At 39.1% G+C, this 17,664-nt stretch overlaps 1 protein-coding gene across 9 annotated transcripts in view; it reads right to left on the reverse strand.

Moving 5' to 3' along the window:
• unm_hu7910 (un-named hu7910) overlaps positions 1–17,664 on the reverse strand; it is a 61,947-nt gene that overhangs the window by 31,980 nt on the left and 12,303 nt on the right. For 5 of the 9 annotated variants that reach the window (XM_049564625.1, XM_049564622.1, XM_049564623.1 and 2 more), the window contains exon 4: positions 12,679–12,747. In XM_049564625.1, the coding sequence (XP_049420582.1) occupies positions 12,679–12,747 (69 nt within the window). Of the gene's footprint in view, positions 1–115; positions 158–260; positions 333–2,764; positions 2,804–2,893; positions 2,945–12,678; positions 12,748–17,664 lie in introns of all 9 variants that reach the window. The other 4 variants (XM_049564619.1, XM_049564620.1, XM_049564617.1 and 1 more) reach the window with 2 other exon arrangements.

A 17,664-nucleotide genomic window follows, 5' to 3' on the forward strand; every position in this document is an offset into this window, starting at 1 on the left:
CATATCTGATTTGTCTTTTCTGTCAATCAGATGTTTAATCAAAGCCATGCCTGAAAATATCAAGTCAGACCACAAGAAAAAATCTTTATTTCAGACATGCAGGCAGTTTAAGTACCTCTAGTTGTGTTCCTTGTTGCAGCAGTCTCCCCTGCTTCAGCTAGATATCAAATCAGACATTATGTTTGAGTTTGTTTTCTGCTGTCCACAGTCAATAGGTCAAACTCACATCAACAGATGGATAGGACAAGAGATTAACTCACACACAGTAATAGAGGAACATCTACCTTTAGGGATTTTTATTTCTCGATCAATCTTCTCTAACATCTTGTCTTCTAAGACGACACAAACAAACCAAACTGTATGATACTGCAGTCAAAAATAAAGGCACATCATCACAACGGGCAAATCAAACTGCTACTACAACTAGGTGCAAAATTCCAGTGCACAAATACTCCAGTGTTTGTTGCTTCAGAGCAGCCTTTACCATAGCCTACTGTTTTCTGTTGAGTATTTGTTTTTTTTGTCACCTGTCCATCTTTTGCACAGATTAGGCTGCATTAATAAATTACTCCTATTGGCCATTTGCACACAGGGCTTTTTTTGTACTTGCAGTGGTGTGTGAATAGTATGGCTCTGCACCACTGTCTGTCTCTCCTCTAAGCAATGAAACACTATGTGCCGTAGAAGACAGCAAAATGGAAGAGACTAACACTTAGCTGGAATGAAAGTAGTGGTCATAACTTTAGTAAATATCTGTCTGTCTCATACTGAGTTTGCTGTCATTTATGGCTTGTGGTGTTTCGCTGTGGGCAGGCCTCGTACGGAACCTCAGCAGAGTAGAGAGACAGACAGGGAGAGTTGGAGAGTTGACAATTGCTGCACTTGTTGAGTTGCTATGCATGAAAGCTTTGCAACTCAGAACACCTGAGTGACAGCTGACATAAAACAAAGGATCAGTTTGGGCTCTATATAGCTCAATATAACTGATCCCCATCCGTTTTAAAAAAGTCTTGATCGGCCCTGATATTGATCTCTGAGATCTGATCAGGACATGTCTAAACACGACAAATGCAAATAAAGCAGGAGTGGAACAACCAGTGCAAAACCAAGCATGTTCTCTGAACACTGAAATATCATTCTAAATCTGCCAGGTTAAAGGATAACTTTGGTATTTTTCAACCTGGGCTCTATTTCCCCATGTGTATTTGTGCGTATGATTCATGGGTACAACTTGTTCTAAAATTGGTTCAGTATTGAGACGCGAAACGAGCTAAAACGGTAACGGGGGCAAATGCGTCCCATATAGAAGTGCTTTTTTTCGCCACTGACCGGCTCAGATCGCCAGTGCTATCTCTGTAGATAGCATACTGTAGCGGCCCTGGGGCAGTGGTGAGTGTGAATGAGTGGAGTCAGCTGTCAGTCAGTGTTGGAGCAGAGAGGGGGAGGGCGGCCCCGCTGGGTACTGTAAGTGAGTATGTGTGTATGAAGTGTGTGTGTTACACTAGAAGAATCAGAGCACAGAGTCTTTTACGTGCTACCCCCTGGAGTGTTACCGGAGTTTTTGGAGTGCTCAAATAAGCGGGCCTTTTTCCTGAACGCAAGAATAGAATGTCACACAACACCCCGTACAGCTTTCATAGGCTGCCTTTGTCAGATGGTGAGATGCTGAAGTTGTGGCTAGTTGTGCTACAAATGGATGCTAACACTCCTGTCCAGACACTGCGCCTTGCAGACCATCGGGTCTGCAGTGCTCACTTCTCCCAAGATGACTACTGCCAGCCGAAGAAGAGAAGACATCCAATCCCGAAACACCTCTTCCTCAAGAAAACGGCTATCCCACGAGTAGAGAGAGCTAGTGATGTTACGCTCAAGCCAGTTTGCTCGACACAGTGTCGATCTTTTGAAGCGCAAGTGTTCCGAGGCAGTGTTTCGATCCCTGCTTCGGCACGCCCACAATCACGTGACTACCGGGAGCGAAGCCTCATTACAGGCAGTCTTGAGGCTTTTCCAGATCTTCCACTTAGATGCAATTCTGACACACAGCCAGTAGATGTCACTCCTCTGACTGTATGAAATGCTTCGAAGCAGTGTATCATTCTTGAAGCAGGTGTGTCAAAGAGGTTCAATGCTTCATGAAGCTTCGATTTCACCATCACTAGAGAGAGCTACAGACACAGAGGAGCAAAGCTTGTGACATCACACAGCCCAGAGGTAAGGGAAAGGCTAGTATGCTATTTACAGAGATAGCACTGGTGATCTGAACCGGTCAGTGGCGAAAAAACACACACTTCATACACACATACTCACTTACAGTACCCAGCGGGGCAGCCCTCCCCCTCTCTGCTCCAACACTGACTGACAGCTGACTCCACTCATAGCACTGGCGATCTGAACCGGTCAGTGGCGAAAAAAAAACCACTTTTAATGCGCAAACTTATACGGGACGCATTTGCCCCTGTTACCGTTTTAGCTCGTTTCATGGCTCCGGCTGCATCCGCCTCCCTCAATACTGAACCAATTTTAGAACGAGTTGTACCTATGAATCATACGCACACGTACACATGGGGAAATAGGGCCCAGGTTGAAAAATACCGAAGTTATCCTTTAACATTGAATCAGCTGTGATGTTCACACCTGTTGACTGTCTCTCATTAAAAGCCTGCAGTGTCACACATGCATTACTTTTTAGTACAGGTGACCACCACAATCAAAGGTTACTTGAGATCAAACAGTCGTGCAGTAACAGAAGGAACTGTGACGTTACCTTTACGTCTACCTTTCTTCTTCGCCTCTTTCCTGTCCTCTATGAGTATTTACAAACAGACAGGTCTGTCAGGAGAGCTCTTAGCAGAGTACCAGTGCACACAAACAAAACACACTTTTTGTACAGTACCTTTTCTCTGCCTGTCCCTCCTAAGAGCAGGAGCTTTAAACTTCTTTTCATCTGAACAGAACAGACAGCAGAAGAAGGTAATGAAAACTACCAGCTGTGTACGTCGAGTCAGTCAGGTTAAAATGCCAGAGCTGCTATGTGAAATCAAATGAGTCCTTTGTGAAGAAAAATAAAGAAAAATTAATAATCAAATCCTTGACTGCTGATGTTCCCACACTCATCAAACGTTTCGATGACTCACTTCCTTTATTAAAACTTTTATTTTTATCAAAATGTTGCTAAATCACTTGTTTAATTCGTCCCAAGCACAGTTATCTGTTCACCGACCTTACCTCATTCCATGTGACAAACAGCTAATCATGCTAGTGACATACAGAAAATGTGTTTACGCCTGTCTCAAAGCAACACATTTTCTGTTTTTATGGCAGGAAAATCCGCGGAACTTGTTATCCCAAAAACAATACTGAGTGTATGTTGTACTTATCTCTCTGGGCTCTCTGTGATACCAGAAAAAGTTTTCTATCGAATGGCGTTAAGTCCAAATAAAAGACGGCAAAAAGGTTATAAAACGTCCAAAAAACTTTCAAAAGTTCCTGTGCAGCATTATCCAAGTGTCTTGTACCCAGTTGTTGGGTCATGGAAATCCAAACACACAAAAACAACTATTGCTAAATAGTAAATATAGGGATTATTCTCCTGTTAGTGATGTGGTCAGGGTTTCTTAAAGCCTGCACCAACCCGGCCTGATATGAGAATCAATCCACCCCACTCCACCTGTAAACATACGCACTAATCAATGACCCAAACCCAAACTACAGACCAGAGCTGAAAGTTCCTGGTGTTAATAACAATGTACTTACTTGCTCTATTGTCTGTCATTTCCAGTAAATATCACAATTTAAAACGTGTGTTTTTTCGGTTTAAAAAGTACATGCATATTAAGACAGCAAGTACCCATCCATCTTTAAGTGGTTATGTGTAAAGTATGATCTGATAGCTGATAACCTATAAGGTTTGTTTACATGACGTTACTGAAGTGCATATTTAATGGATTGTGGACAGAGGCACTTGCTTCTACAGATTTTTCTGGTCAAAAGCCAAATAGCGGAAAGCCAGAGGCCTGCAATGCTGATGATCAAGCTGCTTGTGTGAGAGAGATCGAAAGCGAGACAGAGAAATGGGAACAGAAGGTGGGAGTTGGATTATTGCAAAATGTTTCAAAAAGTTATTAATAACTTACTCAGAATGTTGCTTTGTCACTTATGACCAGCCCACCTAAAACCTGCAATATTTCCTAACAAGCTTACCAAAACTGCATAACCTGTGGGTCAACCCACAAGACCTGCAGGCTGTAAATCAACCAGTGCATCACTACCTCTCATAAAGGAGCATGTGCCCATCAATTTTCACAAAGTTTTTCAGAAAGTTTCAGAATCTTTTTTATTGTCTTTTGTTCAGCCTCCATCAAAGTCTTTGCACTGAAATGTTGTCAAGCATCAACAAATAAAAATAGAAATAAATGAATAAAACAATAAATCAATATTTAAATAACTAAATAAATCAATAAATAAATGAATAAAAATTAAATCCGACTATTAAATCAGATATTTAAAACAGACCTATACTTATTTACATAATTTCATACAAGTGCATTTATTTATTTTTCTGTAATTCTGTGGCTGTATGTTGATAAAGTTCGAGGTCTGAACCTCTGCATTTATTCCTGTATTTGTAAATTTATGTATTCCCATATTTATTTCAGCATTTATTTATTTTTGTATTTCTTTTTAAATTTCTGTCATTTTTCTTCCTCTATATCTGCTCTCCTTAATACCATTCTAAAGAAAAGTTTTTCTGGGACCACAGAGAACCTGAGCATCGTATACAATTTATAATGTTTTTGGGATAAATAAATAAAAGTTGATAAAGAAACATGACATGACTAACTAAATGGCCTAAATTTATCTCTACATTTTTGAACAAGTACAGTACAGGCCAAAAGTTTGGACACACCTTCTCATTCAATGTGTTTTCTTTATTTTCATGACTATTTACATTGTAGACGTAGGCATCAAAACTATGAATGAACACACGTGGAGTTATGTACTTAACAAAAAAAGGTGAAATAACTGAAAACATGTTTTATATTCTAGTTTCTTCAAAATAGCCACCCTTTGCTCTGATTACTGCTTTGCACACTCTTGGCATTCTCTCATGAGCTTCAAGAGGTAGTCACCTGAAATGGTTTCCACTTCACAGGTGTGCCTTATCAGGGTTAATTAGTGGAATTTCTTGCTTTATCAATGGGGTTGGGACCATCAGTTGTGTTGTGCAGAAGTCAGGTTAATACACAGCCGACAGCCCTATTGGACAACTGTTAAAATTCATATTATGGCAAGAACCAATCAGCTAACTAAAGAAAAACCAGTGGCCATCATTACTTTAAGAAATGAAGGTCAGTCAGTCCGGAAAATTGCAAAAACTTTAAATGTGTCCCCAAGTGGAGTCGCAAAAACCATCAAGCGCTACAACGAAACTGGCACACAAGAGGACCGACCCAGGAAAGGAAGACCAAGAGTCACCTGTGCTTCTGAGGATAAGTTCATCTGAGTCACCAGCCTCAGAAATCGCAAGTTAACAGCAGCTCAGATCAGAGAGCAGATGAATGCCACACAGAGTTCTAGCAGCAGACCCATCTCTAGAACAACTGTTAAGAGGAGACTGCGAATCAGGCCTTCATGGTCAAATAGCTGCTAGGAAACCACTGCTAAGGAGAGGCAACAAGCAGAAGAGATTTGTTTGGGCCAAGAAACACAAGGAATGGACATTAGACCAGTGGAAATCTGTGCTTTGGTCTGATGAGTCCAAATTTGAGATCTTTGGTTCCAACCGCCGTGTCTTTGTGAGACGCAGAAAAGGTGAACGGATGGATTCTACATGCCTGGTTCCCACTGTGAAGCATGGAGGAGGAGGTGTGATGGTGTGGGGGTGTTTTGCTGGTGACACTGTTGGGGATTTATTCAAAATTGAAGGCACACTGAACCAGCATGGCTATCACAGCATCCTGCAGCGACATGCCATCCCATCCGGTTTGCGTTTAGTTGGACAATCATTTATTTTTCAACAGGACAATGACCCCAAACACACCTCCAGGCTGTGTAAGGGCTATTTGACCAAGAAGGAGAGTGATGGAGTGCTGCGGCAGATGACCTGGCCTCCACAGTCACCGGACCTGAACCCAATGGAGATGGTTTGGGGTGAGCTGGACCGCAGAGTGAAGGCAAAGGGGCCAACAAGTGCTAAACACCTCTGGGAACTCCTTCAAGACTGTTGGAAAACCATTTCAGGTGACTACCTCTTGAAGCTCATGGAGAGAATGCCAAGAGTGTGCAAAGCAGTAATCAGAGCAAAGGGTGGCTATTTTGAAGAAACTAGAATATAAAACATGTTTTCAGTTATTTCACCTTTTTTGTTAAGTACATAACTCCACATGTGTTCATTCATAGTTTTGATGCCTTCAGTGAGAATCTACAATGTAAATAGTCATGAAAATAAAGAAAACGCATTGAATGAGAAGGTGTGTCCAAACTTTTGGCCTGTACTGTACATGTATTTATTTCTGCAATTCTGGGTCTGTATGAGGCTGGATGTCCTAACCTCTGTATTTATTTCTTTATTTCAGCATTTATTTATTTCCATATTTATTTATTCCTGTAACTATTTTTTACATTTCTGTAATTTTTCGTCCTCCATATCTGCTCTCCTCAATACCATTTGAAAGAAATATTTTTCTGGGACCACAGAGAACTTTAAGAGGTGAGTACTATATACAACTTATGTTGTTTTCGGCTGAATTGTTCCTTTAACAATGGCTCCAGTATGTCCCAGTAAGCCATGCAAGTAAAAACAACATAAGGGCTGTGAAGCAGGCTCACCTAAATAGACATCAAAAACATCCATTAAAAAAAAGCCTATTTACTGATATTTTGGTGAATATACAAAAAAATATTTCTGCACAGCAGAGAAGAAGTACACAATACATTTTACTGTTAAACTGGGTTTCCATTAAAATCCATTTTATCTGTAAGACTGCATGACTTTCTATCTGTCTGTTATCCTGAGCTAAATATAATCACTGCTATAAATGTTCCTTTTGTAGAATTACAACCAACTCTTGACCTTAAAGGTCACATGAAAACTGTATGTACACCGTTTAGTCTGCATGTTACTGTGTAAGTACATGCTGTCAGAATATTATAATGTACTTTAGTAATAAAACTGTAAAACAGAAAAATACTGTAAGGCCAAGACACCAACATGATCAAACCTGCCAACTGTATATCACATTTCTAGGACCACCACACACAGCACAAACTACAGCACAGTACTAGAAACCGGGACAGGTGATCAAATGTAAGACATTTCACTTTGGACAGTCTAATCTGAGACTATCTATGGTAGACTCTAACATTACCTTGGCCAAACAGGTTATGTTTTTGGTACAGCTTGTTGTTTGTAAGCAGAATTACGGAAAAACTACTGGCTGATTTTCACGATACTTGGTGGAAAGGTGTGCATTGACCAGGGAAGAACCCATTACATTTTATTTTTAGGGATGCACCAATTTATCAGCTGCATGTCATCTTGTTGACTGCCATCAGCCCATCAGCAAATAAGATGACATTCACCAGTGGTATTGGACGATGTTTTTCTGTTGTGTCACATCAATTTAGTGCAGGCCAAAAAGCAGCACTCAAAACTAAAGGCGTGTGGGTGTCCTTAGAGGATAGAAAACGTGTTTAGGATGAACAGATATCTTCCCCGGGACGCTGCTGAGACCAAAGAGCGCAGTAAAGTCATTATCAATGCGTCAAAAGATGTACCCCATTGTTTCCCTCATAGTGCTACATTGTGATCAACACGAGAGAGTTGACATCAGCAGAGGAGAGCTAGTTAACGGTGGTTGTAACTCACAGCTAACAGAGGTTTCACTGAGTTACATTATGATGCGTACAATCTCTGTTCAGTAAAAGTTTGTACTGGGCGAAGACAGGGGCATTTCTAGGATTTGTGGACATTGGGGGCTTATCTGAGACCTCTGGGTGGGTCGGGGGAGATCCTCCCCAGAGACATTGTTTTTATGAATAAGCTATTTTGATGCTTTTTTGTGCTCTCTGGCATCTTACTTACACTTTTTTAATTTTCATTCCCAGATTTACTACGACTTGTGATTTTAAAAATATTAGGAGTTAGAAATTAGTATTGAGTAGAAGCAGAATACTTTGCAACTGCTGTCATTAGTTGTATGAGTTGTATGAGCTGTATTTCAGTATTTCCATTTTATGCTACTTTTTACTTCTCCCCCACTACCTCACTATCTCAGAGGGAAATATTGTACTTTTTACTTTCATTTATTTGTCTGGTTTAGTTACTTTGAAAACTTAGATTAATAATACAAAATGTAATCAACTAATAAATGATAATGTATAATCTTAGTTTAAACTACCAGCAGTATATAAAGCATTTAAAATGAGCTCAACCTTTACCAGCTGCAACATTAAAGTGATTACTGGCGTGCTCTTTCTCTTGCATGTGATCACAATGCACAATGTCATCAATGTTTCTTTTATTAAGCTTATTCTTATATAAAAAAAACCCACAACAACAACAACAACAACAATAGACATACAGCCTGTTTAGATCAGGGGCTATTTATAAAACTGCTCATGATGTGTTCAATGTAATGTTGTAAAATTTTGTTTTTTTTGTCAGAAATTTGAATAAATACAGCTGTTTGAAGGAGAAATTTGTTGTTGTTGTTTTGATATTTTCAGAGCAATGTAAAACAGATATTAGGGAGGAAGTTATGCTATATTACATATAGTTAAAAGACTTCTGAAGCAGTTATTTTTGCAAAACAAGGTTATATTAGAGGTTGTTTTATAAACGTGTATGATTGAATTTGTGACTTAAAACTTAAAAAAAAGTTCAGTTTTTCTTTTTATAATGAACATTTCTTTGTTTCTCTGGCACAAAGGGGGAATAAATAATAACAAAAAGTAAACAACAACAATAACAACAACAAAAACACTGGTATCGTGTGTTGGCAAAGAATTTCACCATCGGTGCATCCTTGATAAATTTCTTTACAGATCAGTTTATATTTTGTGTAAATAATAATTAAATCCAACCTATTGGGAGAGAAATTAGATCAATTTTTGCCCTCTTAAATGTCAGGTTTAAGAGTATCGCCCATCACACAAAATGATTTTAAAACAGTCCCTACTTGCAACCGCATCATCATGTGCGCATACTATAACAAATACAACAACAAATAATAATAATGAATTAATTCATGCATAAAAACAAGTTAAGTCTCTGCAGGTAGATTTTTACATGTGCAAATAAGTTGTATGATTATTGTCCTATAAGATATTTCCAGTGTTCAGGAATGTTGTTTCATATTGTCAAATAAATTAATTATGTATTTTATGATATCTATCTTGGGCAACATATACACAAATACTAATACATTTCCAAAGCCAGTACAAGCTGATATTATATTATCAGGTTGTACTATCAAATAAATCAAATAAACGTCATTATTAAATCAAAACCAGTGTCTGTAGATAGTTTAAGTCCTGTCAAGTTTCTAGTTTCTTTTAAAGGCCTGTGCGGCCAGTCTGCCCAGTTTGGGATTGCAGTGGAAACCAGAGAGTCCTCCATCACGTCCTCTGCGCCACAGCACACGCACACGCACACGCACACGCACACATGCGCACACACACCCTCCAGCTGGACTGGGCTACATCCCAGTCTGCTCCTCACTGGTCGGTAGTGGGACCAGGGAGCCTTACAATAGGCTGTGGGCTTTGCGTTCTGTCCTCCTACTGATTCTGGAGGTCCAGTATGACCCCTTTGACCTCCCCGTCATCAGAGGAGGTCGAGTCACCTTCCTCCTGCATCTCAGCTGCTGCCTCCTTCCCCTCCTCCTCCTCATCCTCCTCGCCACGCTCTATGGGCGAGGACACTACGTCATAAAGGAAGGTGAAGAAGCCATAGATCCAATCAGAGCCCTCTTCTGCTAAAATATTAAGAACCTCTTCAAGCGACTCAGCATTTGCACTACCGCCGCCATCTTTGGTCAAGCCTGACGAGAGAGAGAGGGAGAGAAAGGGAGGGAGGAAGAAACAAAAGGAGCAGAGGTGGAGATGGAAAAATGGGAAGTGGAAACATAGGTGAAGCACAAAGGGGGGAGGCTGAAAGGAGGTATATTAAGGAAGGACGAGTAAAAGAAAGAGAAAAATATAAGTAAGTGTGAGAGATGGGGGAAGGAGGGAGGGAACAAAGGAATGGAGAGCAACCGTAACAAAAACAGGACAAAAATTAAAGGATGAGGAAGCGGGAAAGAGAAAGATAGTGAGTTAAAGAAGTCGCATATGAACCACAGACAACAATAAGCCTTTACTTTCTGTCTCAGTCTCGCCAGGCCCAATCTCTGACTTCCTGTCTGCTTTACAACAACAGATAGAGGCCGCCATCTTTACTCTAATTCTCTGCCCTTTTCCTCAGTGTCTTAAAAAAATTGCATCTGTAATACAATGTCTGAATTGTTTTTGCACATCCTACTGATTGCACCAGTTTTTCCTGCTGCCTCTATCAAATTTTGTCCCACCTCCAGCTGTCGATAAATACTGCCAAGTGTCATTATGGAAAACGCTGTTTTCTAACAGGTGTTGAATATGGCTACACAATGGCTGTGTAGTATGGCTGCACTTGGGAAATTTCTGTCATTTGTAACTGCAATTTCAGCCTTACACCAATATGATGTTTATCATGAGACTACTGCTGCGCCTCGGACAGAGTTACACACACAGTGACAGGGGTACCTGTAAGCAACACACAGCTAATGTTACGCAATGTCTATTAACAGGTTTAATGACAAACTTGAGCTGTTTTGGTGTCTACGTAAATTTGTTGAAACTGTGTGCGTAGACTCGTACCCTATGCTGCATCCTGACGTGCACCTCCCTAGACATGTAACCATATGTCTTATGTGTGATTTATCCAGGCTTTATATGTGCAGAGAAAAACTCTGCTAGCTGCTTGGCTAATTATCAAAATGCAAAATGTCACAAGCTTACGCTATTTGTCTGGTGTAAGACAGTTGTTTTGTTGGTGAACCTTGTGAGCTGTAATGGAGCTGAATTTTGTAACGTTACCTTTGGTAAGTGTTGCTGTTGTTCCTGGCCTCATATGAGTAGAGGAAAACACCATAGCTGCCAGTCTAACCTGTACAATGTAAAATGCCATAGGCTTATGCTAATAACATTAGCATGTTGTATTTGCAGAGAAAATGTGTCAGCAAAAGATGTGTTTTACCTGTAAACCTTGTGAGTTATAATGAAGCCAATTTGTGTTTGAAATTGTTGCTTTAAAGCCATGTTTAATGTGTGTTTTGGGTGTGTCTGAATCAACTCAACTTAACAACACTACACAGAAACCCCACCTCCAAAGAACATTTTTGAGGAGTTAACTACAGAGCAACACAGGCACACCACTGCACAAGCATAAATGCTCACAGTGGCAAAGGCTCTGCTTTAACTGAGCAGAGAAAGCAGCAGGAGAGCGGTGCATGGAGACTGCCCTTCATGTCTGCTTCAAACAGCTGTTGACCTCTCTCCATCACAGATAGATTAGAATTATGTGAGAAATGCTGAATGCTCATAATATTTAGCTTTGAATCCGAGACAGCCAATCATACTTGAGCATGTTACACATCAATACAGGGCTCCACACTACTCACACCCCTGGGCTGTCTGACCAATGAGGAATTATTAATTTCATGCAACTGTTTAATTTATTCAAATTAATATATATATATAGACATTGAGAACTAAACTTGACATCATGTATAGTTCAAATATTGTGTTTCTGAGTGTTGTGGTGTTATTTCCATGAGATTGTTTATCTTTTCGTGGTTATTCATCTTTCAAAGACTGTCTGTCATTTGCTTCAGTTGCAGCACGTCAAGTTGTGGCAAGATGCACTTCCAAGAACTGAACATATTGAAATTAACTTGAACCAAAGTAATTACATGCCTGAAACCAGCTATGTTTTTACGTGAATGCAGAGGAGTATTAAATGCATATCAAACACACTTACAGCAGGACAGAGAATCAGAATATGTCTCACTGATTTTTCTCACTGAAAATGAGATCCCATGGTACACTGTGAGTATAAATGGAAGTTCAGGATATCAATATTAACAATCTAATTTCCTAAACAGTAAACTTTGGCAATAGTATTCCTCCCAGCAGCCCAAACATTTAGCATAAGCCCCCCAGTGTCCTTCCTGTGTTGCAATAGAGGAAGTATATTATTGTGTGGTCCAAATATACTAAAGACTGACTAAAGTTGCACGATTGCATCTGACTTGTCTTCAGTTGGACTTTAAGAAGAGAATGTGCCCAACACCAAAAACAGACTAAACCATTATTAACAGTTAGTACAGGAAGCTTTTATACCTCCTACAGCATCAGAAGGTGCTCACTCCTACTGTGAACATCTCTTCAAACATTCACAGACATGCTTCTGATTTTTTTCTTCTCACAGGCAACAAACAACAGGTGATCACTCACTGCTTTAGTGGAGTTCACACCACAGAGTAAAAAAATTGTTTTAAAACTGGGGCACTGGGACACATACATCTGTAAACCACATCAGTCAGGCATCACACAGAAAAAACAGGCACAAGAACAGAGAACTAATGAAAGTGGACTTGCCTAACAGAACTTTAGCATCTTCCACGTCAAAGTCACCATCTCCGTCAGTGTCATATGCTGTCAGTTTCCCTAAGGGAGAAGAGGAGGAGAGCGAGGCTGAGTGATACGCATATACAAACAAACTCAGGGAAACCTTTAAAGTAATGTCCAAATAAATGTCAAACTTTTTCTGTACAGTGGTTGAATATGATGTGAATGAAGTTATTATGAAACTAATAGAGTCTTAACTGTTTAATTTTATTTTGCTGAGGGAATAGTTTCCTCCAATAAATGGCACTTTCTTTTATTTTAGGAAAGCAACAATGACAATGTGAAGATAATATTACATTGTTCAACATTAATAAATACAGAAGAAGTATTTTTATGTGTCTGTACTGCTGATAGTCAGATCTAGAGGCATTGTGTTTTCGGGTTGATTTTTCATTATATTTATCTGCATTTCTAAGATTATCTGACACAGTAAAAGTCATTCCTAAATAAAAGACAACCTAAAAAAAACTGATATCATAATGACTCCCTTACCTACACAGCACCTATACTTTAATACATTGTGATGACCTTTGGATAAAAAGCAAGGATTTCTTCTCTAAAGTTCAATAACTAAAGTTCTGCAGAGGTCTAAAACTAAGACCTAAACCCAGCTTGTGAATGCTTGAAGCTGTATTTTTTATTTTATTTCTCCCATTACTTACTGCTAGCTTGCCAGGCTAATACAGCCCGGTGCAGTCAGGGGGAAAAAAGAGAAACTTCATGCAGCAAAATTTCTCGGAAGCAGAACCCTGCTGCTTGAACAAGCTATTTATAAGAACACAGAACACAGCATATTGACAGCAACACACAACAGTACCTCAAAGTGCATTAAGTATTCATTTGAAACAGATTACACATTAGAGTAAGAGGAAGGATGTGGTGGAGCAGGATGATGATGTCAATAACACTTCACACACCATCTGTTATCTGCTCTTTTCTGACTCATTGCTCTGCGAAATCTCCAAAAAATATAGTTTCAGAATCTGAATACACTGTGGCTACAGAGCATCCAGACTCTGTGGCTGCTCCTCTACTGACATGGCAGCAGCTGATAAACTCACACACAATATCGCAATATTACACGCAAGTTCTTGGTGTCCAGTTTAACTATGGGGGTAACAGTTTACAGAGACCTACACAGAGACTGTATGATTAAAGTAGTGGTTATTGATTAATTTAGTTACAGTTACCATTTCATTCAAGTTTATGAGATTTGTTTTAAATAAACATTAACTGGGTTAACGTCTGGAGGTATATGCAGGAAATATATTATGTTATGGCTTGATAGAGGAGAAAAAAACTGTAAAAACTGGCAAACTTTTGTCCATTAATTACCTTTAATTTGAGAAGAAAACTTTTTTTTTCCCTCTCAAGTTTCCAAGGTGAACAAAGAATCCATAAAATGCAAATGTTTTTTTTGGTTTTTTTTATTAAAGTAAACAGGGACCACGTTTAACGACAGTAAAACTATGTCAGAACATCCATTTACAAACAACTCCTGCAGCATACACAAACACTTGCATTTTCAATAAAACATTATGGTTTAAAACACTTGCACCTTTGAGTAGCATGCCTGAGCACAAGTGAGTACAAGTGCTTGCCCAGGCATTTTACTGGCCCAGGCATTTTACTGTTTGTACTGACATTTTTCAATAGTAAGGTTTTAGTGAAGATGCAAATGATTCTATATAGTTTTGCTGTTGTTAAACACAGCCCCCTATATGGGTGGGGGAAAACACTGATATGGGGTGGTATCACAATATTTTGCATGCCAAAACTGTACCAATACACAGATGCCAAGAATCATTTCTTTTGAAAACATTATAATTGCAATTACCAATTAAGCTTTTGGTAGCCAACTGGAGTAATAAAATCATTGCTTTTTTCAGTCCACTAGATTCATGTTGTTGCAATAAAAATGACTGAAGTGGGAAAAGACTGAATACTCAGATAAAACAGATGTTGACAAAGTTTTTCCTTAATTTGCTGTTGAAAAAAGGGAAAAGGTAACAAGTATATCACAATATATGGGACTGTAAGACTCAGCATATCGCAAAACATTTCAAACTGCAATAATGTTTGTAATCATGATAAAATCATATCGAGAGGCCTCGGGTGATTCCCACCCCTAGTACCCTATGACTTCAATTCATCTAAAATGTGTGCCTTTTTTTGGATTCTTCGTTCACCATGGAGGCATGTTTTCATCATGAATTCAATGTAACATGTAGTGAATAACTGATATACAATTGGTCATTTTGTAAGTGAAGTATTCCTCTAAAGCTGTTCTCTTAAGAGCTCTTCTTCAAATGAGCACAGATACTGCTGGTGTATGGTTGAGGTTATCTCATGAGTTTGCTGCCTCTCTGCCTGCTGAGTGTTTTTTCTTGGCTTCAGTAAGAAACCAGAATAAAATAAGCACCTAACAAATCAGCAGTTTAGTTTCGCTCTTGTTCTCTTGCTCTGTCTGTCTTTTCTTAGAACAAGTATGGAGTCACATACGTGTTATTTAAACATCGCGATCATTGTAGTTTTTCTTCTTCTTAAACACTTTCCATACTGCCATTCAGTATGTTCACACCCTAAGGTTACCTAAATCTATACTGTGCAACTTACCTTTCTTAACAATCTTACCTTTTACCCTAACTGAATCTCAACTCTTTTTTACCTCATCTTATCCTCTTTGCACTCATTCAGTTCTTTAAAGTGGTTTGGTTACACCCTTGGCTCTGATAGCAGCACACAGTGTAATGTGGAGCTGTAAAAATGCAGCTTAAATCTTGAGACTGTACCTTGTAGAACTTCAGAAAAGTTCATACGAAACTCCTTAGCTCTGGCTGCATGCAGAGACAACACACAGAGAGGACAGAGGAAGAAGACAGAGAGGACATAAAGATTATAGCACTCCAGGGTGAATCTTTACCTTGTAGAGTACTGCGTTAGTGCAAAGCAATACAGAGGAGACGCAGGGCTGCATGACGTGTCATTTTACCAGAAATGATAGGAATGTCTGCTTCTGCAATGTTTAAAAATCAGCCAAAAATTAGATTTAAACTGCAGCTGCTTCACAGCAAACGTTATCCAGTTGTTGCAAGTAAAGAGACACTTCTATTTTTTTTTATAGTGAAGCATCTGCAAATAATTCACAAATATGTTTGTCCTTCCCTGGAACAACATGTATTTTCCTGCGGTTTAGGCAACAAATTACAACAGAATATCATTATGTCAGTACTTATGCAGAGTATTTTTCAAGTATTGTTGTCTAGTGTTCAAGCCAAAATCATGTTTAAAATGAAAATGATTTTGATTTCAGTGAGCAGAGACAATGAGCCTTATGCATAGAAACATTCAATCACAGAGATTTGATATTAAAAGGATAGCTTGGATCTTTTGAAGTGAGGTTGTATGAGATTCTTATTACCAAAATTAGCAAAATGTATTTTAGACACCTAAAAAACAACATGTATATATTAACATACCTTTTGGCTTTTCTTTGCAGTAATCTTATTTTGTGTTTTATATTGCTTGCTATAGCTTTACATTTTTATTTTGTATTTTTGTTTTATGTGTTGTCTGTCTGTAACTTATGTTGTTGCCTATCTTGCCCAGGACACTCTTGAAAAAGAGATTTCTAATCTCAAGAGTTTTTTCTGGTTAAATAAAGGTTAAATAAAATAAAAATAAAAACAAACTTGATTGAGGCAGCCGTAGACCAGCAGCTCCCGTGTTCAGTGAGGCAAAATTACTGATTTTTCCAATGGAGGCTTTGACAAGAGCATAGATGTGGAACTGATGCTGTTAACGGTTTCCCCTTCTAAAATCGTTGTCTGACGATAAGGTACAGCAGTATAAACAGTCTAAATATAGCGTAATATAGGTGTTGTAAAATAACTGACAAATTTTGGTAATTTTGGAATCATTTCAGTTACAACTGTGAATACCTGATACCTTGCTATCTGGTATCTGAAGGACTTCTGCCCTTAACTGGATTAATTAGATGTTTCCTTACACCAGGCATGTCAAAATCCTGCCCAGGTCCAACTGTGGCCCGCATACCCATTTTAAACAGACCCTGGCTTGTTTCTCTAAATATACTATATGTGGCCCGCCACACAATATTGGTTAATCAAGCAAGACCACCTTGCATATTTTTCCATTCACATCACAATATTAGGACTATCATACAGCTTGTAGACATGCAACAAGTAGGCACTCCACAGGTGGAAGTAACATGTTTTCAAAAACAGGCGGTAAACCAAAGCAAACAAACATTTATTTAGCAACAGACATTTCCTGCTCAGTAGCAGACACAGTAAAGAAGTATAAAGTTGACAGTGAGAACCGCTGTCTCACTGCTGCAAAAACATTTGCATGCTGATGAGAACAATTCTGTTGTTGAGTGCATGCTGCAAGAATCTGACTAATGAGTTTTTAGATTTCTCTTTTACACCATTATTTCAAAAGCAGGGACAGAAAATCCTGAATGAGGCTCATTGATCACTTTTGTTGTAAAGCTGTGTAGTATTCATTTTTTTACAGATCATGCAGCCCTGAAAGACTTCATACACAGAGCAGAGAGAGGAAACACACAAGATTAACTCTACAAACATCACAGTGGCTGCAGGGAGCTCCATATAAAGTAGGAATAAAGTCAACACAGAGCTGTTTTTATTTCAGATGCACTCTGTAAGGGGAAGTTGGTTGTCACTCAGTAACTCACAAAGCAATCAGATGGGAGGTTGAGTTTGAGATAAGACAAACATGTCATCTGACACATACTGCTGTGTGTGTGTGTCTGTGTGTGTGCTGTGTGTGTGTGCTGTGTGTGTGTGTGTGTGTGTGTGTGTGTGTGTGTGTGTGTGTGTGTGTCTGTCTGTGTTTTAGAGGAAGAGCTTGTGAAAACCTTGCCTGACTGTCATAACCACATAAAGACAGAAGCAGGCTCCTGTATGAAAA

Source organism: Epinephelus fuscoguttatus, linkage group LG21 (assembly GCF_011397635.1).
Source record: "Epinephelus fuscoguttatus linkage group LG21, E.fuscoguttatus.final_Chr_v1".
Classification (NCBI taxonomy): Eukaryota; Metazoa; Chordata; class Actinopteri; order Perciformes; family Serranidae; genus Epinephelus; species Epinephelus fuscoguttatus.